Source organism: Cimex lectularius, unplaced genomic scaffold, assembly GCF_000648675.2.
Source record: "Cimex lectularius strain Harlan isolate CLEC.00 unplaced genomic scaffold, Clec_2.1 scaffold130, whole genome shotgun sequence".
In the NCBI taxonomy this organism is placed as follows: domain Eukaryota; kingdom Metazoa; phylum Arthropoda; class Insecta; order Hemiptera; family Cimicidae; genus Cimex; species Cimex lectularius.
This window is the reverse complement of record NW_019392755.1, coordinates 550516-575403: the sequence shown is the minus strand read 5'-3', so window position 1 is coordinate 575403 and position 24888 is coordinate 550516. Positions and strand designations below refer to the sequence as shown.

The 24888-nt window shown below is 32.3% G+C and overlaps 1 protein-coding gene across 2 annotated transcripts in view; it reads right to left on the bottom strand.

Moving 5' to 3' along the window:
• LOC106672527 (protein expanded) overlaps window positions 1–22916 on the bottom strand; it is a 54720-nt gene extending 31804 nt beyond the window's left edge. The window contains exons 1-3 of one of the 2 annotated variants that reach the window (XM_014404048.2): window positions 22623–22916; window positions 4421–4573; window positions 4257–4356 (exon numbers count right to left, since the gene is read on the bottom strand). In XM_014404048.2, coding sequence (XP_014259534.1) covers window positions 4257–4356; window positions 4421–4537 — 217 coding nt within the window. In that variant the 5' untranslated portion in view covers window positions 4538–4573; window positions 22623–22916. Of the gene's footprint in view, window positions 1–4256; window positions 4357–4420; window positions 4574–5239; window positions 5431–22622 lie in introns of those variants that run through there. The other variant, XM_014404049.2, reaches the window with a different exon arrangement.
• Window positions 22917–24888: the final 1972 nt, after the last annotated feature.

The following is a 24888-nucleotide window of genomic DNA, read 5'->3' as shown; positions in this document are numbered from 1 at the left end:
AAATTTATGATTGTTTTGCACTGATGATGGCATTAGAATAGGTCGAAAGCTTTCCAATAAAAACTGAATTTGCTTCTTTTCTTTCAAGACCATACCTTGATTCAGTGTTAGAGAGGATATTTAAGAGCCAGTATAACTTTAAATTTTCAATGAACCTACATTTGTTTTTACCCACTATTTAAAAAGATATTTTGCATTAAAATCCACGGCGCAATCAGGTTTTAAATTGGGCAAAGAATAACAAAGTTATGGCACATAACGCGATAAGAAAAATATTAATTTTGCTCTTATAATTAAGTATTTTCATTTTTGTTTTGGCGTTTGTCGGTTTTATTCTTGGGATGATTTTGATGGGTCTGCTAGCGGTGGGTGCACGCATTTTTAGTTAAGAAACTTGTAATTTTTACAAAAGGTAGTCTACATGTTTTGAGCTTTTCTGTGTTCCTGTTTGTGTTCTTGATGTTTTGTAACAACTCCTCCAGCTTAGAATGTTTTGTTATTTTGGGTTTGTCATGTATCGCTCTTTTATGTTTTTCACGTGACATTGTTCTTAACAGTGGCCTGATTAAAAAGAAAGTTCAGTTGTATTAGAATTAACGAACAAATTACTTTTGAAAGTAATAATGAAAACAAACTGAGATTTTCCATAAGTTTGTTTTTCTATTCACTGTAAAAATCCTTTAAAACAGTAGGTAAAAAAAGTGTACATTAAAAATTTTAAAGTAGGCTCTGAAGTATTTTGACAACAAATAGTTAAAAAAACGATAACAATTTAAAAATAGTTTAAGAAATATTATATACGTATTATATACGTTATCTGTTCAATAGAAATTCAGCCGGTCTATCTACAAAAGACACGCTGTACACTTTGAAAGATATGATATCATCTGTAAGAAAGCAGCGGTAAGCATTTTAAAACACAGTTAAATATTACTACATAACAATCTAACAAATCAATTAGCAATAATTTATGATATTATACGTCGAAATTTTGAAGTTTAAATTCTTTATATTTTGTTTCATACAAAAATCATAAAAATTGTTAAGAAGCTGAAGGCCAAAAGCCTCTCTTTATTGTTATTTATGTTTGTTAAATAATTTACAAGTACGTATCAGTTGTTTTGGAAAATAATACTGAACTATTCACTTGAATCAAACATAGCATCATTTTGGTACATCGTCATATTAATAGAAAATGAGTATGGATAATTAAAAATCGGTAGTTCCAATGCTTTGGTATTCATGGATGTTTTAGAATAGCACTGACTCCTAAAGGTTTCGACATTTTGATCAAATTTTATATGGTGATTTGAAACAAAAACCTAAGAGAGGTAGTTATGGTACCAAGGCATGCATTCTGCTAATTTATAGATAACTAATGTCTATATCCTTCTTATGATCGTAACTAGTGTCTAAAAAAATTATAAAAATTGGACCAGTGGATTTTGAGATTACCTCTCACATACAAACCAACTTTCCTTATTTATAATGTTGGTATAGATGTAGTTTAAAAACATTAAACAAACAAACCAAGTCTGTTTCTTGATGAAATTCCAAAATTCGTGCTATCAGTGGCATAAAGAAACTTTCGAGATAAACAGCATACCAAGGGGAGAGTGTAATAAGAAAATAACTTTCATGAACCGTTTCACATTATCATTACACGTTGCTTACGTGGAGTACTAACTTTCCAGTTCTAGTTTTGTACAAGAACATTACAACCTAGATTCCGATTCGTTTCTCTGTAATCACTGGTTGTATTTGGCTCCGTACGTTTTCCCCTGGGACAGAGGGAAAAAACGGCTCCTTTCTCATTCAAATTCAAAATGATATTCTTAAAGGGCCATCGGGGTAAAAATGGACCGAAAAATGATCCATATATTTGAGTAGGTATAATTAAAGGATGCTAATTGGCGCTACCTGTCTTGGAATGCGCCCTCAGGTCTAATGTCGTTTCCCAGCTCATTCTCAAAAGAAATAAGATGAGCAACAAAAACTCACTCGCTTCACATTCATTAACTTGCCCCTTTTCAATTATGTCGTTGGCCTTCAGGCGATTACGTTTCATTTGTATGAAATATGTATGTATGTACAACAGCGTAAGAAACTTTGAATGTCCGCAATGTTGTCACATTAGAATTTACATATAAATATTTCTTTTTTTTAATCTTATCTTACACCCAGCTATTTTGGTCCGCACTTTTTCGTTAAATTTTGTCAATTTCTAGTTAGTTAATCGATGGAACACATGTTTGATGGAATATTGAAAGCGCCATTAAAACATTACATACATGCTTATGCGGGACGGTAATTAGAAAACAAAAAAAATTATTATTTACTATTAAATTATTATTAACAAAATAAAAAAGTTTAAAATAAGCAAGGTGATTCTGATTTAATTCAGATTTAATGTTCCAGTAATAATATATTTTAGCCCATACACCTCCCCACATTTTCAGAAATTATATACGTATATATAATGTGTGTGTGTATCACTCCACACCTCCACATAAAATGTATACATCGCTTGCTACTGATGTTCACAAACAAATAATAAAAGTATATTGTAAATATTTTGACAAAAACAAAAAAGAAGATAGTTTTCGAATCAAGTTAAGCATTAACTTTTTTATGTACTTGCTTTAGTAAAGCACCTATGTTTCGCGGTGGCAAAGCAAAGAACCTGCAGACAATCCTCATCACTAGTTAATCGATGTAAAAAAGCTTTTAAAGTCTCGACTTGGCGTAACACGGTGGTTTTATTGGGCATAAAACTGCTTTATTCCTTTGCTTCTTTTGGTCGGTACGGCTTGAATTTTTCTCATCGTTACGTACCTGTTTCAGCTCGGGAGAAACACTTCACTCACGTTTCTGATTAGATATGGGGTTCCACTACCTCGGCTACCAACTACCTGACCCCGGCCATTTTATAATCATAAACCAAAATCTTCTATGAAAAAACCCCGAGTGTATATTTTTTATGGGATTGGTAAGCTTGGTAATTATTAATTGACATATTCAACCTGCAAAGAAAGTTTTTTTTAGAAAATCGATTTTGTACTCAATTAAAACAAGCACGATGGGAAGATAAGTTATGATGTAATAAGTGTTAACTGATAAGTTATTAAATTAAAATCATACCTTTGTCCTTGAAAGAGAGATTTGTCAAATCACAAACATACAAAAGTTAATTAGTTGTTAAATTTTTGTGTTCTTATTTGTTTATTATATTTAGGCTAACAGACTGTGATGATGTACGTGACAATAATTAATTGGGTTGAACAGTCGCTGTGAGGTAAATGAAATAGACATGTTAGAAAGTGGCAAATTAAATCTTATTATCAAATAATAAACTGTAAGGGGTTGTTCTGGACTCTAGTTTTGAGGCCACATTTTTTCGAATCCTGCTTTCTAACACTGATTTTTTGTCAATATAGTATAAAAAGGCTGATAATTGAATAAAATAATAATATATTCTTTTACCAAGTAACGAGTTCATCCATATAATGTAATATATCTAAGTGAGTGAGTGCGTGAGTAACGGGGCGATTGAGTAAGTGGATGAGTGGGGGTGAGTAGGTGAATGGGTGAGTGAGTAGAGAGTGGGATGTTAATGAGTGGGTGAGAAAGTGAGTTAATGAATAGGTAAATGAGAGCGTCAGTAAGTACGTGAGTGAGTAAGTGGGCGGGTGAGTGAGTGAGGAAGTAAGTGAGAAAATGGATGGGTGAGAGATGGAGTGAGTGACTAAATTGTGAGCGAGTGAATGAGGCAGTGGGTGGGCAAGAGAGTGAGGAAATGGGTGAGTGAGTAATTTTTGAAAAATGAGTAACGAAGTGGAAAAGCGAATGAGTGACTGAGTAGTTCGTGAGGAGTGAGTGGGAGCTTGAAAATTAAATACATAGAGATAATTGATAAGACAATTATATAAGATTTCAACAAATAAAACTCATTTAACGAAGAAATAAATGAGCTTGTAATAATAAATAACAATTCCCGTTAATATATTCGAAATTATTGAAATACACATCACATAACCCTACAGTTTATAAAAAAACAAGAAACCGAACTAAAATACTTCGCCTCCTTATAAGTTATGTTACTGAACTCATTTCTGCAAGGTCTTCTAATGGAAAAGGGCAAGGTTTAAAAGAACTTGCCAATATATTTTCCTTTGACTGACGTACGTGAATGACGAGTCAGAGTTAAAACTAATTGTTTTTATAGAATATTATTAACAGCAAAAAGAGTGACTCACCTAAAAGGACGGAAAGGCCGAAAAGATCTGTGTCGAGCATGCCCTGGGCCTTGAGGTACCCGCATAGCTCCGAGTACAGCTCTTTAGTCCTCGACTTGGGCTGCCGAAACAACACATTACATTAGTCGGTTTGTCGAATAACACAAAATAGAGTTTCTTCTTACCTCGACCAGAAAATACAGTGGATCACCTACGAGGAAACGGATTTTGACATATCGGGAACAAGGCTGTTGTACACCTTGTGGCAAAGTGTGGTAGGGACCGGCCACTCCAACACGCATGCTGCATCCTGCTAGCTCTACATATCAACTCCTTATCTGAAAAAAATGAATCAACGGTGAAAAAAATTATAATCACTGTGCACGTTTTTATTAAGATAAATGTAACATGAGAAGGAAAAAATCATAACAACAATACTTCAAAAATTCACTAATTTCGTGGTCCGCTTGACCAATTCGAATCTCGCTCGTGCCATTGACTTTTTTATCTCAACTAAAAACCTTAATTAATTGTAATACTTCAAAAATTGAAATTTATAAAATGAGTGTTTTGAGCATATAAGAACGAAGATAGTATATAATTACAGAAATACATTCGGTCTCAATACATTATGTTATTATTGATATTACAATACACATTGAAAATAATTTGTGGCATAGTTATGAACAATCGTCTTCAAAAAGTTTTTCTTACAGCCTCCTAGATGCATTAAGTGAACGTTTATTGAGTTTCATCTCTAGTCCTAATTTAATTTTAACGTCTCTTAATACAAAAGAGATAAATGATTGCGGAATTTCAAAACAATTCAGTCTTAAATTAAATGTAGTTCACACAAACTGATGGAGGAAAAACAAGAAGTTTTCTGTTCACACAAGAAGAATAAAACATTTGTTACATTAAAAAATGCAGTTTTCCACTCTTGAAGCAACTCCATTTAAATTATTTACTGTGTTATCATGAAGCCTAGACGTAAAGAAGCTTACCTGGGTGGCTTTCAGTATGAAATAGGTGAGATCAGTAATTACAGTTACACGCCTGCTTTATCGTTTCGTATTGAAAAAACATCTCCATTATCTTATTAGCGGTTATAATTAAATTAACATTTTTTGGAATATTAATTATTGCGAAATGGTACGATTCAATTCAGGTTGCTTAACAAACACACGTTCTAATCGCTGGGAAATATTCCAAACTGATAGAGGCAAGCGGTATATCGATAAAATTCCCTTTGAAACATTGCACGATAAGAAAAGCTCCAATTGGGTTCGGATATTCTCGCTTCGATTATTTCACAGTGACACAATCAAAATACCGAAATTCGAGAAATCCCATCACGGTTAAAAATAGAGTTAGATAAATTATAAAATTGCTTTCTTTGATTTTGTACAAAAATTGATTATTTCTACTAGGCATATGATTAATTCAAAAACCATGCATGAAATGATTAAAATTTTATTTAGCATTTAATTATTTTTTCAATTATTTGCTTTAAATTGTTATCGGAATTTTAATATTTCAAAACCCCTGCCGAATTTGCAATATAAATAAAGACATTATTGCAATATTGTTCAAATTAAATAATTCGATGTTGTTGACCGATTTAAAATGTTTACAATGTAACAAGGTTTATATTTAGTATTAATCTCACAAGCTCAAAATACTGTATGTTGAAGATTTCTTGTATTCTAATTTAAAAAAACCACTTGTTTAAAGTACATTTGAATATTGTACTGAATACCGTTAAATTGATCGAAGGAATTTACGATCATTTATAGTAGTATTGGTATGTGAGTTTACTTAGAACAACTGTTAGAATTTTGAATAGATCTTTGGACTTGTAGACGCTGGAGAATCAATTTAGACTTATGTTTATTTACAGGTACAAATAAGGTTTTGCAGGTGGTGGCGTGTTTTAAAATATTTAGAGCGACAGTGGTATCCGTCAACGTTTTTACGAGGGAAACGTTTAACCTTTAGGCATGGTGAAAAAGAGAAACAGTGCCGCATGCAGTCTCAGCCGAAAAGGGGCATGGAATTCTGTTGATGTGTGAAACCGTGAGGAGGCAGCGTCGATATCCAACACGTCCCGAAAGAAAGGGACAACCAAGCGGGCATTGTGTCCTTTTCCTTCTTTTTCTTTCTCGTAGGAGGAGGGCAAACAATGTTAAGTATGTGTGCCCGTTCGAGGGAGAGGCACTGATACCCTCTTACTTTCACTGTCCGGGTCATTCGCCTCTTTCCCACATTAATTCCGAGAAATTCCATACTCATGGAGCAGCCCAGCTTTTTCGCTCAATTGAGCTGTCTTCGGCGGATATCGTAATGGCTCTTTATTTATTACGCTTCCATGGATCTAGAACTGGATCAAGGAAAACTCAGAAGTGCATTGAAAACTAGATTCCTTCATTCAATTTTCTCCTCCTTAACTAGAACCGGAATATAGATATGCAAAAACGCCTTTTTTTCATCAAATGATACGTGATAATCCCGGCAAATAACTGATATTAGAAATCTCGCTCATTTCGTACTCAAAGCCGCAATGGAATGCATCTCCGCACATGCAGTTTTCATGGTGTGTTGTTCGAAATATATCAAATTATATGCCGCCAGATATGCAATCGAATCCGATGGAAAATTTATACACAGCATTTAAACAGATAAATTACAACATAGGAATATTTCTATCCTCTGGTAATAATTTGCCTAAGTAACAACATACTTTATACGCCATAGTTCAACTGGGTAATTCGGCTTGCAACAAAAAAAAAAAAAAATAAATAACATGGTATCTTTTTTATCAAATATTTTGAACAATGGCACAAAATTACACGTGCTTTACAGCGACGTTTGTAAACAAAAAGAAGAAAAAACTATAACAGGCACAAATGGTTTTTCAGAATAAATTGTCGCAGATCAATTTAATATACAAAAGTTTGATTGTTTGATTTCAGATGAAAAAATATACCTTTATTTCGTTACAATTATATTTCATACAATATAACATGGACTATTGTAAAGGGAAAATTATTAACACAAACAGACATATTGGTCTATAAGATCAAATGATAATACGTTCATTTTGGAATGAAACTGAAAATGAAAATTTGGACATGAATTATATATTGTAGAAGAAGGATCGTCCTCACGGATTAATAATAGGACATGCGAGGATGACACACGAGTATTTGGGTCCCCTTATCCGGATCTTAGAAGAAACAGGGTTGTTGTTTTATATTATATAGTACTGATATTTCTGAATCTAGCGTTGAGATAAATGTAGTTATTAGAGTGAATGTGGCATTGTGAAAAGGCCAATGGCTTCCCCAACGCCCCTCTATTATATATAATAAGTGTTGAGGGTGATGGAGAAATGTCGAGTACTCCACCACGCTAATTGAGTATGTAAATCGGAAAGAATGTTTTAAGAATGAGTGGGAGTGTGCAAGGGTTTGGATCTACGAACTGGATGCGTTTGGTGCTGAATTGACATGCTGACAGAACCCGGAGCCCAACCTCGGTAGCAGGATAAATAAGACTGAAGTCTGTCACGGGACGGCCATCACCCAGGGATGAGTGATTATGAGGCTAAACTCTGTACATTTGTGTGCATGTGTATATACAAGTGTAGATTTGAGCTTATTTAAATCCGCAAGTTTATGGAAAACAAAATATTATTATTTAATTATATTCTAAATATCATATGAATGATATACTAAATATTATTACTGAATATTCCACTAACTAATGAAAGCTGCAATATAAACAAGAACCACAAAGTATAAACTGTTCTGAAAATAAAATAGTGGACCGAAATGTTTGTTTGTGTGTGCGGGCGTTTGTGTGTGTGTGTGTGGGGGGGGGTCTGGTTTGGTAATGAAAATAATATTGCGCATAATGTATATGTTTTTTATGTTTAAGATGAGTAAATCCGAATTCCTCAAAATATCATTCTTCACAGTTGAATAAATTGGGTTTGAATAAATAATTATATGGCAGGAAACCAACTGGCCGCAATACTATTTTCGCTGTTTTTAAGGACGCTAGTTTATATTTTATAGATATGATTTCAGCATGAAGGTTGAACACACCTCAAATCTCTTTCACAATCGGTTCCTCGTTTTATAATGATTTGAAAGATAATCTTCAGGTACTAATATGGTAACTACAACCTGTTATTTTTGCAGAAATGTAAGAAAAGTTTTATTGTGATAATTATTTCAATTATTTTCCGTATTCGTTGTAGTGTAATCTTCATAATCGATCAGAGTGCTACATTAAAAAATTCATAGGAAAAATGAAAATCAAGTTTTATATAACGATCAATAATATATATATGGTAAATTAACGGTCAATTTTCGCCGTAGTGTAAAATTTATCCAGATAAATTGCTTTCTGCTACTAGAAAGAAGAAAATCAGAGAAAAAGATGTGAGTGAAAAGACGGAGATGGTCGAAATAAGGGGCCCAAAGGCCGTTCGGGCCGGCAGATGGTCCCTCTCAGGAATTCGTCTGGGTGGGGCTTCGTGATTCCTTTCCGTGACTCCATGCCGGGTATTATTTTAACACTCATAATGATGAGGGTCCGTGTTTTGTGATGATGTCGAGGGGGGATGATGGAATGCAGTAGCTACCAGCCTTACGCTCGTGGGACCTTAGGTCTTCCAGGACCAGACCGACTCCACCTGCCCCCCTCGCCTTTCGGCCAATATCTCTATCTCTATCCAAGGCACGGGCTATAAATCTGAAATTATGCTTTCCCCTTGCATGCAAAACGTGTGAAAATAAGCGATCGCGTTGGGAAAAAAGAACTCGATTCGTTGAATATAAAAATGACGTTAAAAAAAATTAAACATTTAAATTTACCTCTTGATACATAAAATAACTTGGCAATGCAATTTCCCTTAATCTATAAACCAATTTATATATCCAATAAATGCTTAACTGCTTAAATAAGAACTTCAAACTTTGAATTTTCTTTGACCCGAATGATGAAATGAAATGTGGAAGCATCGTATAAAAATTTTTGGAAAAAAACTCGTAGCTTGTACCGAGACTAGGAGTAACAAAAAGAACTAAAGAACTATATAGTGTTATTTATACCCTATATTTCCATATTTTCAAAGTTTCCACATTTACAGTCTTGAATTAAAACTGTTTTCAGTCAAAACAGTAGTACTGAGCTCTAAAAATAAAGTTAATTAACGGGTGACGCAATTATACTAGATAAAACTGTGTTATGCAATTAAAAAAATATTTATTAAAATAAAATTTGATTCAATAAAAAAGCAAAGAGCGTATGTACGCGATCGGATTGTTGTAGTTATTTTGTATAACACAAAACACAAAATTTACTGGTTTTCTGCGCCCTGGATTCTTCAATTATTAAAAAATATATTTTTGTAGGTATATATGTTACATAATATAATATAATTAGGTTCAGCTAAAAAAAACTGAGGTCCGCCCTTCTAATTGTTCAATACAATACGATAGTCAATACAATGTTGTCATCAGAACATATAAAAGTCCGAAGAATTTAAAAACTTCAGTATTTAAAACAGAAGGTTTCATAGTAAAATAGTCGATCGTTTACGTTTATGGTGCTCATACTCCAAGTTTTGGTCTTACAGAGTTTAGTCATTTCACTATCTTCAGGCAAAACCAGTATGACGAAACCATAACAGGATGATCAGAGAAATAATCTTAGGAAAAAAAATCTCAGTAAACAGTAACAGCACGACCATCTACCATAAATAGTAACACGATAGGAATTGAACTCTTGTCAGGAGATCTTGCCTAGTAGGACAGGAATGTAGAGGACAGAGAAGAAAACAATTATCATGAGATCAATATGAAAATAATAGTCGGCTAATTCAGTTCTGACTGCACTAAATCTTTAGTAGGATCGTTTTAGTTGACGGGAAGCAATTCGACAAGACAATTTTTTTCGACATTCTGGTGAAAAAGCATAAGTTCCATCATAATTGCTGGCATTAGTCTTTTATTTGACCTGTGGCGCCTAATGCACGCTAGTAAACAGAAAGAATAATCGTAAACAATATTTACAAATAATTAAAGCTGTTGTTAGACAGTCTCTGTGGAATGTTTATGATGGCGGGGGGATAAGCAGAAAGCAGATATATCAAGGTTACATTAGGCACTGTGTAATGTGGGTGTGTTATGCCGTCGTCTCGGCTCGCTTCCACTCCAACATCCCACATTCTTTTAACTGTATAGGCAGAGACGTTTAAACAAGAAATTGAATTGAAAAGCGTTCGCATTTATTTTCTTGTCGGGGGAAAAACACAAAACGGGCTGTATTTAAGACGTTGATAAGCCTCCTTGCTCTTATCTTTTATCTCGCATTCCTCAGATATCGGGTGTTCACAAAAATGTGACTTCGCGCAAAACAGCCCTTCTTCCACAAAGAAAATAGTCAAGACGTATCGAGGAAATATCAAAAGGAAAATTACTGTGGTTCGATATTTTTTAATGTAGACATGCTCGCCGATTGATATAAACTTTTATCCCGTGATAAAAAATTATAATTAATTAAAACTATCAGATTTAATCGGATAAAGAGAAAAAATAATATAATTTTGTTTAGATAAAAAAGTTGTTGGAATACATTTATAAACTTAAACAAAACAGTTGTGAGGCCCTTTGATTTTGCCTCCCCCACAATGAAAAAGTCCATTTAGAAGTTCCTTAAATTTGAATTGAACATTACTAAGATTAAAACCCTGAAAATTTTCAGTGATGAGTCGCCACACCAACGCCACCGTTACGAAAAGTTATTTCATGTTAAGTTTATAATTTCATTTTTTAATTCTGATGAGATTGAATGAATGGTTGTCGAATAACAGTGATTCATATTCAAACGTTACATTTTATAGTCTTTCAAATGACAGTCTTCGGATATATAAATTCACCTCTCAATCAATAATTAACAGTTATTATTAACTTTAAAAATTTAAATAATATTAGGTTATTGGAACAATTGATCTACCGTGTACATATATTCATCCGATTGTAAGTGAAACATAACTTTACCAAATGCGTAATACGAGTAGGCCGAATGTAGAATTTGAATACCCCATACAGATAAATAGAGATGGTATCTCTAAAAGGTGATGGAGGAATGTCAAGTATGTAGGTGGGAGTGGTTTTGATTTAGGAATTGATGCATTGGGGGCAGAAATGAAGTAAGCTATTGTCAGCCCTGGAGCCTAACTTCGACGGCGGGACGGATAAGACCCAGTTCTGACCGCGGACTGTTAAAATCCGAGAAGTTATAAGTTCGATGTATTTATATGCGTTTGCTGTGTTGAAGTTATATAATTCACACAAGCACAAATATAACTCCACAGAAATTACCCAAATAGCGAAGTGCGGAAACACGTCGAACTAACAAAAATCAGCGAGGATAGGCATTCTAATATGATAGGTAACTACAACTTTAACTGAAACTTAAACATGATTTCAGTTAAGGAGCTAAGTTTATAGGTGATCTAAGGTACAAGAAAATTGGTATAAGAAAAGAAAATATTTTGCGAAAATTTTTTCGAAGACTTATTAGAAAGATGTGTGCCAACTTGTTTTTCAACCTTTGACCTCTAACGCCGAATGCCCCACGTTGTTATACAAGATAACAGCGTGTAATTTAAGAAAAATGGATAATGTTATTAGCCAAAGCCATAAACACGAAAATATCTCTAATTGATTTGTCCGTAACGTTCTTTTCGTTGGAAAGCGTAGCCAACATGGATACATTAAGAATCAAAATTTTCGCTGATGAACTGAAATGCGTTAAGTGCCGTCAACGTACAGTAATTGCCGACACAGCGAACCGTTATTCGAAATAGGCAATTTATTAAATTTTGTTAATCTGTAAACGGAGCAAATAATTCTAAATTTAAAGGTTCAAGAAGAGAAAGTACAGTATTTTTATTCAACACTTAGCCTTGGACATATTACAAATTTTACAATTTCCAATGTTTATCATACATAAGATATCAAGTGGGACGTTTTTGGGCTGACCAACAGCTGAGGTCATCACCGGCCCTCTGCGCCATACATAATATAATATATATGAATGACAAATTTGTCTTACGAAAACAAAAGTACATTGTATTTTTAATTTCTTCTGTTGAATTCAGGTGATTTTCATGTTTTTCATTAATGATATATGGAATCGAGCTTTTTCCCAGCGGTAAGATAAAGCCAATTAGTTTTTTTTTCTCCTGGGTGTAATAGAGCACGATAAGCCGTTTTCTTGGAAGCCGTGGAACAACCCTCAATTAACCTTGCACCGATCCATGAAAAGACGATCTCGTGGAATTTGTTGTGATGTCGGCATTTCGGATTTTCTGCACGCCGGTCGGAAAGCCTTCTCCTTGACACTATTCGAAGGTGTCGCTGAGCTAAGTGTTTATTTGTTGAAAAAAAAGATGCACCGTGTCACCGGAATGATTCACACAAATTAGAGAAATTAGGTTTCAGAGCCTCTTAACTGAAATGATAATCGAAAAGATAACTCTGACGGAATTTACAAACAAGATTTATAAAATTAAAAAAATACATCCTTGTGATGTTATGTTGCGTTTCGATGTGTCCAAAATAATCTAAGCTTGTCACGCCTTGGTCCCGTATAGAAAGCGTGTACACATGCCGCCGAATTTAAGAATGGTTCTCGGACACAGTATCGAGTTTCTGGGTCCCCTGTTCTGCTTTGGAAGACCTAGTTATTTTACTGTATATATCCATTTTTTATTTTGTTTGAGTGCGATTTATTAGTGTGAGTGGTGAGGGCTGATGGCGATTTATAGCCACAATCGTAGTGTGTTAGGATCAATGGAAGAGAATTAATAAAAATACTCCAATGACCCTAATGTAGGTTACTTTATTAATATTGTGGGTAGTTCGATGGAGAAATATCGAGTACTCCACCACCAACCAGAATGAGTAAAATATATAGATGTACATATTTATTTGTACGTTTGTATTCGGTGGGTTACTTTAGGCTAGATAGTATGAAATGACCTAGCTGTCGCTATGTTACACTGAGTAAGCTTATGTTAGTTTCCACACAGCACAACCTTGTAAGTCATAATATAATTACACGAATTAAATGTATTATAGATGGTCCTGATGATCACCGAATAAGTACTAACGAAAGCTCGGCTATTAAAGCGTACTCTGAGAATTCTTCCTACCTAGGAAACAAATAAGTACATCTCTTATCTTAAATCGGTCAGTAATAGTAAACATTTAGATTTTAAAACATCCTTTATTTACTTACTTTTTTTTTAATGTAGCGAAATTTCAAATGTATGAACACTATAAAACACCTAATTTAAATTGTTTGTGTATTTTTTAGTGTCCAGTTCTTTAATAATTTGTTGTATTCAACCGGTAATTGACCACCCCTCTTAAATTCGACAAATTATTTATATTCTATATTAACTTATTAATAAGTACAAAAAAATTATTTTATTTTTGCATTCAACCAAAATTTGAAATCTTACAATTGGTTTAAAGGAATCTATTAGGTTTGTTTTATTTTCCTGACTGATTATACTAATTAATTATTATTATTATTAATAATTGATAATACTTATTAAAAAGGTTCTTGTCATTTTCTTTTTTTACTAGAACAAATACAACTAATTTCTTCTGATAAATTCATATATTCGAAAGAGCTTCCCCACTCTTTAGTACGTAAAATCAATTTTCAATAATTACTACTAATTCAAATAGACGTTTTAAAAGTGAATAGTGGTTTGCTGCAAGGTGGCAAACAAGTAAATTAATTTAAATATTTTTTATTAAAAAATAATATGATAATGGTTTTATTACCAAAGTACACATGAAAAATAGTTCTCTCATGGAAATAATAAAGGCAAAAGGTTTTAAACATTTATGCACTAATTAGAACTATGTAATACAAACTGTTTAAAAAATTTAGAATCATGAAAAAATTTAATTTATTATTTAGTGTTATATTTTGTCTCGTTATCTAATCGTTCCAAACCAATGGAATAGTCAATACGTTTTTCTGTTTTTAGGTAATTCCATGAAGAAGTGCATATTAAAATATGCCAAAGACAATCGTTAAAATCTCACCTAGTGAAAAAATAAAAGTTTTATGCCACAGTACAAATAGGAAAGAAAATGACATCTATATTTTTAAATTTTAAAACAAAAATGTTTGAACAATATGATAAGTAAAATTTTATCTAATGTCGAAAGGTTTGTGGTATCTTAAAATTGGAATGACACTAGGTACTTATGCTGAAAAAGTAAAGTAAGCGGTATACCAAATATTTAAAGCATAGATCTTTACACATTACAGTTAAAATATCAAAAACAATATTGAACATAAATTTGTTTGTCTTTTATGTTTTTCGTAATATAAAACATGTACAATTAGTATTCCCTTTCAAAATATTGGGTTTTAGTGTATAGTGTTCAAATTTTGGAAAGTTCTTAGTTACAACTAGTACACAATTGAAGGAAAATTTAAAATAAATCAAAGTACGTAGGGTAAATGTTTTGATGTATAACATGAATTTTTTTTATTTATATGCAAATTATGAAAATTGGGGATTTTATTCATAAGGAAAACACTGCTAGTCTAATCTGCCGATATAAACATGAGAAGCAAGTTTCTTAAAAATGATTATATTCAAATAATTTCTAAAATTGATCCGCAATGTAGTTTCTGAAACAAAGAAAAATGGGAAAGAAAATGTAAATTTAAATTTTTTTTCGACTAATTGCGAACAATATGATAAAGGAGGGTGTTCAATCTCAAGATACAAGATATATGTATATGAAATATTATTTGGCCAAACAAGGTAAAAGTCATTATATTTTAAGAGGGATACGGCGGGCCTTGAAACAAGATGTAATATGATTTCTACTTAAATGCGATAGAACGAGTTTGGGAAGCTGATTATGCCAAACCACTCCCTCCGGCCTCCTTCTCACGAGGAATGTCCAAGACCCTCGTTTTCTAAATAGTTTCCCTTGATACCTCGAAATAACCGATGATAATTGATTGTAATAAATAACCAAGTCGAATGCTAACGAAGTCGCGACACGGAATGGGACATTCCGTCCATAATAAGCGACTAGTTGCTCTTGCAAATGGAATCGGCTGGGAGGCGAAACGTACAGAGATAGACACGGCCACATTCCAGCCGACATAACGCTCATATTGAGAAAGCGGTGCATAAAGGTCACACGGCCTACCCAGTACATACCTAACATATTAACATTCGGGCTCCGATAAGCATCTTCCGTTTCGCAATGAGGGGCGAATCACCCGAAAAAATACGATTTTCTCAAAGGATTTCACTGACTATGAAGAAAATTATGTATCCCCTGACTGAACTCAATCTAATAATACTGGAATAAAGGACACTAAATAAATAATAATCAGACAAGATTCAATAAAAAATCTACATTTTTTTATTCGTTTTTTCCTTCAGGCATGCTATACTCTTCGAATGATGGGGTTCTATGGAAAGCACTGCAGTCAAAATTTATCTATTTATTGTTATTCTAAGTTTATATAATTGCTAATAAGACTTTCTGATTTCTTAGAAAACTAACAGGAATGTGTGCAACTTGTAATAAAGAAAAAAGAAACATGAACGACTTGTAGGTACACTAATCGTGCAAATAACTCCAGTATTAACTCAGATAATTTTTTAATACAAATCTATAGTCGTATATTTTACACTATTTTTTATCGTATGCTTTATGTTATACTATATGTAATATATATACGGGCATGTGCAATATAACAGTATAATGCAGTATATAAAAATATTTTTTACTGCTGCATTATGATGAAAATATGTTAAAGGACGTACTGATTTTAACGATCATAGAAAACATTTAGATTACATATAAAAGAAAAAAAATTATTAGGTTTTTAAACATAACTCGATTTTGAAACATATTATATAAGATTATGTATTTACATTTTGATTCAAATCATTTATGCAATACTTAAAATACAAAGAAAAATTATCTATTATAAATATGTAGGTTTTTGAAAAATGTGATTATTCGTTATCTTTAACGATTATAATCTTTAATTGAATGTATGTAATGTTTATAAACTAATATTTGTGTTTAAAATAAATTGAATGTTTATGTTGAGCTAATATTTTGTTTAGTACCTTCAACGATTTATCTGACAAAAGGATTAATATATTTTTTTTAAATTAATATATTTATAGTTATCTAAACACTGTCGTCAGTTCTGTTCTAGTATTTAAAAAGTCTATTATGGCAAATTATTTCAGTTTAAAAAAAATTTGCGTTATATACTCCCTGATACTCCAACTTAACTTGACTGATAACTGTTATAATTAGAACTGTCCTAAAGCTAATAAACATTATTTAAATATTAATGAAAGTAAGCGTTCAAACCAGAAGATTCCTTTTTCAAATATGAGTCTTAATATATTTTGGAAGTTGTACGCATATTTGATTTATTGAAAGTTGGATTTTCTATAATCTAAATAAGCAAACACAGATGTCAGTTCTGTTGTAAAAAGTCTATTATAGCAAATTATTTATGTTAAAAAATATATTGACTTAAAAACTACATATATCTATAGATACTTGTATAACAGGTAATTTCATGAGTGCCTGGGATGTGATTTGTATGATTTGATCGTTTTCCCGCCATATTTTGGCGTTATTTTAGCAATTTTGTCAATGTAAATTACAAATGAAAAAAATGAAATGTTAGTTTTTTAATGATGTTAATTATTTTACGTTAACATGGCGACCTATAGAAATTTCTATGCTAAAACATAATTAATTATGAACAAAATATATAAGGTAACATTTCGATAAGCTTCAGATCCAGTTTTCTCCATTATCAGCTTAGCATAGCCACCGTATAAATCAGATCGATCAAATATTTCACGGTATTATCTCCAGTTTTATTCTCATTTGTTCAATCGGCGCCGCTCGGCTTAGTATTTCGTAAACCGAGTCGGCGGCCGTCCGCACAGCCGGGATGGATGAGATTCCAGAGAGGTTGCGTGAGCTACGTGCAGTCATCCCGGCATAATTTTCTCCAGGGCCCTGGAAGGGGGACCGAGTTTCCCCCCAGGACGGCCCGGGGATATCACAACACCACAACAATAGTAGCCCAAAAGACCCGAAATGCAATTAACCCAGTGAAACCGAGCGACGTTTTCCCAAATTGAAATTCTTTCTTGAGCCTGCGAAAGTCTATCGAGTTGATAAAGAGAAAAAGCGAACTGTAAAAAATCCACTTTCATAAACAAATTTCTATAATTACATTTTGGGGTTGGGTAGGTGATAGTAGATTTTGAATGAAATCAGGGGTTATATCATTGTTGATTCATATAAAGCCATAAAACTAACAATGATCAACAATAATATTATCTAACACAATTTCTCCTAGGTAGTTTTCAATATTCCCTCTCGATTATTACGTCAGTGTTACAATAGACATTAATACAAACTTTTCCCTTCTAAAGTATAAAAGTAAATTTTGTTAGCTATTGTTGCGTGCTTTTTGTATTTTATTTTTCACGTTTTATAAAATTCGTGCTTTTTGCATTATAAATATAATTTTTGTATAAAAAAGTAAAATATAGGTAGACAGATAGAAATACTTTACTTAGAATTTTGTACTCATCAATTGAACATAGGTATGTCGGAGATCGTTATAAATTTTTACATATGATCCGAAATTCAAAATTAAACGTAGAACCCTAAATATACATGCATTAATTTGAGAGCATAAAAAAATGAAAATAAATACAAAGAAACGTAATGGGTTTTGTACTCTAAATCATTAGCTATTTAAAATGATTGTGCTACCTATATGGTTATGCTAAGTTAAAAATTAAATTCCTGGTCTAAATTAAAAATGAAATATAGTAAAATACATAAAACATCGTTTCTAACGCATGAATTACACAGGAAATAGGCTAGCACTAAAACAGATTACACTGGTACTATGTGTGAGGCTTTTGTCGTAATAATTTTGTGGTAACAAAATTGATAGCCTGTCTCTAAAGAAAGTATGATAGTCTAGAAAAATGGATCAAATGAAACTCAGTTAAAACAAGGAGGACAAAATATTTTTGCTTGAAAAATTTCCTCTTTTATGAATGTGCTACGAAATGTTAATATTTAAGAACAAAAACGGTATACATTGGTTGTCAATTATAGCATTTCTTCCTAATGTTACATTTCAACAGTAAATTTAACAAAATCAACCAACCAACTACCAAACATTAGCTTGATGTTTAATTATTTTTACTAATTTTTGTTAACGTTTATATTACCAAAATCGAGCCTTTTATCTGTCATAACAGTTTTCCTTTTAAAGATTTCTTCAATTCAAAGTTAAGGTTCATTATAATCTATTATTTGAAAATCTATTTCGATAAGAATATAATCCTATTCAAGGGTTTATCTTAATCGTGTTTACATTTAGCATTCTTCAATACATGGCAGTTCTGATGAAGTCTGAATGGCGATTTTCACTTTTTTTGAAATTCACATTATTCATTGACAATGAAGAATATATAATTTGTATTATTATTCAATACTTTTTCTTTTTATTGATTATTTAATGGAGCAGAAATCATCGTATTTTAGTTGGAAGTTAGTGATCAATCAGAAATACGTTAAGAGTGGCTGTATTCCAAAAAAACTTTGAATATTTATGATCTCAATAAATCTTATAAAAAAGGTAACGATCGTTGTTTAAAACGATTTATTTAGTAGTAGAACAGAAAATTAAATATCCTTGAAGAACTAATTTTGCTGCTTGCATGGCGCCGTTTATACTCTTTGCCCGTTCGAGGACGCTTGTTAGAATCAGGCCATTAATGAAGAATGCGTGTAAGACAGGGCCACATCGAGAGGAAACGACACAAGACCACAAACGAGACAAACTGTCCGTCTGGCGTGTTTCGAAGGTTTTGAATTTGCTCTCTACACATGTAAATGTATGTTAGATGTTCCAACTGGATGGAGATATAAAATGAAACAGTTCCCCAATTTCGTCCACATTTTCACCTACATCGGCCCTTTCTCCGACAAAATGCTCTAACGTTGCAAAACTTGGAATTGGAGAGACCGGTTCGACACTTTCCCCGGAGTAGGTAGTGAAAGGTCAAAATACCCTGCACCACTGCAGTGACAATCAATTTTTAGACTCAGTGAGTTGTTTTTATCTGTCTTAGGCATATTGGTTAAACTTTTCTAATAAAATTCGCCTACCCTCTTTTATATTTCTGTTCATCCGATAATTACTATCTTGTTTGATTAAAGTGAAATTTTGAACTTAGCAAAACCTTTGCGATTTATCTATCAAATAGTTATGCATGAAACCTTTCCATCAGGTTTCAATAGGTTCAGTTTTTAATTGTAAACAGTTGGCCTGGAATCCGAAGGTTCCACAAAGCCTTGACATTTTTTCGAACGTCGACCTCAGGAGTGAATTTTCGGTCGTGCCGTCGATTCTTTTTCGTGGTCTCCCTTCTCAGATGGGGTCACTTTTACGCCGGGCGAACCCAGAGATCGGGAACTTTCTTGGCAAATATTTCTGTGAGAAGGAATGAAAAGAGAAACCGCCTGGCATTTCGGCCAGCGAGCGCGGCGGCACTGTAGAAACTCTCTTTCGGTATTCACACAAAACACCTCTATACCATATTATATGGTAAAGAAAAATAAGTTCCATTTATTATAAATATCGAAAACTAAACTGACCAATATTATATAATTCTAACATTTTTTAAACACATAAATTGTTAAGGTGTTTCACATTATCTATCTAGCAAGACCAATCTCGCGTCATCAACCTTTGCACTTTTGAAATGCAGTGACAGCTTGCAAGGGCCCTGCTGAAGATAATAAAAAACAAATCTACGAACACATGTAGTGAATGAATTTGAACCGCCCCTTTCATTTAAATTTATTAAAATTTGGGAAATTCCAATTAACACGTTTTATCATTTTTTTTTCTCGGTGATAAAGACTAAATCAGAACTTGATATTATTATTATGTTGTGTGAGCATCGGGGAGGAAGCCTCAAAGAAAAATCAAACATTGTAGTCAAGCTTTCGGCGTATTAATTTCCTTCATCAGGATACAATTTATATAACTTACATAAAAACAAATAGTTAAAAAAAAAAATTTATCGACTTCTGAGATGAAACAACTATTATGACTGAACTTGCATGCATTTCATGGAGGGCTCATTGAAGGAGATTTATTTCTAATAGAATAGAACTTTCATTTTGATAGTTTGGTCAATAATTATTGGCATTATCTATTTTTTGTATCCTCTATTACGGCCTGTTTTGGTGTATGCAGTAACCCTGTTTTAAATAAGTAATAATCCAATAAAGAAGATATCAATATCCACATAAATTCATGGCAGTTATCCTTGAATATATTAAATGGACAACAGAACCACGTTCTTATAATATTTTTTTATTTATTGATATTTAGGAAAAAGGTTTACAAAGTTCTGAATACTTAATCATTCCAATTTCAATCACTAATAACGATTACTGAAGTGTAATGATAAAATATATTACTTTATTCATTTCAAACGTTTTATCTTTCGTTGATAAATTTCTCTTACTTTAATTCTTTATATCAGAAAACTTGTTGGGATAATATATTTTAAATAGGTGTTGTTAATTATAATTTGCAATTTTATGTTACATATTTGAGATTTCCTCCTGTCGTCTGCTGGGTGATAAAACAGTGTTTGATAGTTACCTATCATCCTGGTCTGCCTATCCTATGCCTATGAATTAACAAAAATCAGCGAGGATAGGCAAACCAGGATGATAGATAACGGCTAAACAAGAAATTTACTTTTTTATGTGTAATATTATAATGGAAAGAAATGAAATTATTTCAGGTATATTCCGTCTGCCCTTGGCGCTGTTCTCGTAGAGTTTCATACATCGTTCATGAATTCCAGTAAGAATTGACATATCGAGAGAAAACGCAAATCAAAGAACGAAAAACAGTAAATCTACGGTGCCGACTAACACATGCAAAATAAACCGAAACAACGTGAAAAGTGTCAGTTATATGTAAAAACAACAGTGAACTATAAAATGTAAAAAATAAAAATAAATCATATTCTCAAAGAAGAACAAATTTTCCAAACACATTAACAATCATCAGGTGTTACATTATTCTTCAATTTCCATAGTTAAAATTTTCAATTTAAGTTACTTTCGTACTGTTTTGAAATCTTGCAAAAGAAATCAATAAAAAATAAATTCACACAATCTCTGCATTAAAATTCCATTTCAAACATTTTTTAATCCACTGGTTTGGAAAAGGAAATCACATTTTTCAATAATAATTTTTAATCTGGCTAATGGCATTTGTAAATTCCATAAATTTTTCTCACTTTTGGGCCATGATTTTTTTCGTATATATTTTTATACTTACATGTAACTATTAGAAAAAAACTAACAAAGTTTAATTTTAATTTGAAAAAGCTAATTAATCTGGCTGATGGCAGATTTATTAGGTCCATAGATTTTTCACACTTTCAGACGATGATTTTATATATACATTTTTATAATTATATGCAAATATTAGAAAAAACTAACAAAATTGATTTTAATTTTAATTTTAAAAAAGCTAATTAATCTTTCTGATGGTAGATTTATTAGTTCCATACATTTTTCGAAATTTTCGACCACGATTTTTTCAATATATTTTTTATACTTATATGCAAATATTAAAAAAAATACTAATTTAAAAAATCTAATTAATCTAGCTGATGGCAGATTTATTAGTCCATAGATTTTTCTCACTTTTCGACCACGATTTTTTAATATATTTTTGTTCTCATATGGAAATACTAAAAAAAACACTAAAAAAATTTAGTAATTAATTTTAATTTAAAAATAATCAATTAATCTGGCTGATGGCAGATTTATTAATTCCTTAGGTTTTTCCCACTTTTTGACCACGATTTTTTATATTTTTTTAATATATATACTTATATGCAAATATTAAAAACACTAATAAACATTTAATGAGATTTATCGTTATCAACACGTGAAGAGATTTCCTGCATTATCAAATTCATTTTATTTGTATTTATTTTTTTAATTATAGCAATTTCAACTGATTCTCTTACTTCAATGAGTTTTGAATCTTCAAAAACGAAATGTTAGTCGTATAAGATTCAAAAGGCTTACTTAAGCTGGCGAGGCTTACTGCTTTGGGTTTTTTAAAGCCATGGTGTTATCGTTTGAAGACTTGTTATATTTAATCAAAGCGATTTTCAGAAATAAAGAAAAGAGGAAAAAATACCTTTAACTGATGGAAAGCAACGTTGCAAGAAATTATCCACATGAGTGTTATCCAATTTTTTTATGAATTTAAAAATGCAAAAAGGTAAATAATCCAAATGAACGGGTAATCCACAAGACAGGAGAAAACACTTCACAACTCACACTATTTCAAAGAAACCACGACTGAATTCGGAGAGCTGGTCTGGTAAATTTTGTCACCAACTACGAGCGCGGGGTTTTGTGTGGCGGAGGTTTTTAAACTGGGATAACTCTGGGATGGAGTGCGTGTGGAGGGCATCCGGAGCGCATGGGGCATTCTGAAAAGGAGAGGGAGTTCTGGAATGTGGAATGCCGGTATGGGTACGCATGCGCTGCCGATCCAGCGCCCTCCACCTTTTAAAACGGCTCTTGAGCATTCTTGAGCTCTCCGGCTCCCGGTTGCTGGAGGCACTACCCTCGAAAATATCAGGCAGACGGCTCCGGTTTCTGAAAATTCCGACCATTCCAAACGTCCCTACTCTTTTTCCCGGGTCACTTTCGTTAATTTGCCTGCTTCTTGACGTTGCACGCGGTCAATGTTTGCACGGTACAACCACACCGGAGATTTAAGAAGATTTGCAATGCTGGGATAATTTTTTATCCGATGAAATGGATGCACTTCAACTGCAACTATTAGAACTTCGAAAAAGTATCGTTACTTTTCATTATTTAAAAGAAAATTAATTATACATTATGTAATGAGATGCAAAATGATTTTACCCTTTATATGGATCCTGAGGGGAGCCAGCAACCATTGTTGCTCTCCCAACTTTCTGTATATATATGTATTCTTTATATCATCTATACCTTCCTGCACACCCCAATACCATCGCAAGCATCTTCGCGTACGATACCTCAATTTTCTCCTCCAACTAGAATCCTAACCAAGCTACCTCCAATATCCAGGAACACCATGAGCGTTTCGAAAATTGTTGCACAAAAATCTCGGACAAGACTGAATGAAGAAAAATGTATTAAGTGTATGTTCACATTGAAAAAACAGTCGTCCAAGTCAAATAATTAATTATCTGCATGGAACAATAAAGGAGTGGATAGGTAAAACTAATACAAATTATTATATATCATGTATTATTTGTATTATTTACCATATATAACATAGAAATTCTGGAAGAAAAAAACAGACACCGGACGTATTTTGTTCTTTATTTCAAACTATATGGATTTTTATAGTTGTATTAATTACAACAAACTTATGGTAATATAAGCCAAATTAAAGGAGATCGAAATTCATGAGCTTTAATAAAATTATAAATCAATTTATAATAACTTCATATTGCTTTGAAATCTCCTTTAAAAACAAAAAACATTATAAAATTGCATACAATATCTTCATTAAACTTCCATTTCATTTTTTTTAAATTCACTGGTTTGGAAATGGAAATCTCATTTCTCAATTATAATCTTTTATCTGGCTGATGACAGATTTGTTGCATAGATTTTTTCCATTTTTCGTCCACGATTTTTTAAAATATATTTTTTATACTTATAAGCAAAAATTAGAAAAAAAACACTAACAAAAATTTACTAATTGATTTCTATTTTAAAAATCTAATTATTCTGGCTGATGGCAGATTTATTAGCTCCATAGATTTTCCCACTTTTCGACCGTGAGTTTTTATATATATTTTTCATACAAAGGCAAGACTGAATGAAGAAAAATGTATTAAGAGTACGTTCACAATGAAAAAACAGTCGTCCATAGAAACCAAATACTTAATTTGATTATCTGCCTGGAACAATAAAGGAGCGGACCAGGAAAACTACTAGGAATTATTATATACCAAGTATTACATACCTTTTACCATAATATAACATACATACCCCCAAAGATTACAAACCAACGTTATATTAATTACCAAAAACGTACGTTATTATGCCAAATTAAACAAATTCATGAGTTTTAATAAAACTATTTAATTATGATGGTATGAACGTAAATTCACCAAAACACCGGTTAGTTAATGAGTGAAATTTGTTAATGATATTATGAGCAAATTTGGCGTTTCGGCGACTAGATTATTTGACAGAAAGTTTATCAAAACACTGGAATACAACTTAGTGATAGAATGAATTTCACTTCCAATTTAGTACCTCGTTTTTCTTAAAATAACACATTAAAACCAAAACTAGGTTAAAAAAATTGTTAGACAAATTTTAATCATTCACTAAATGATTTTCCGCTGTTTTGGTGAATTTACGTTCAAACCATCATAATTAAATAGTTT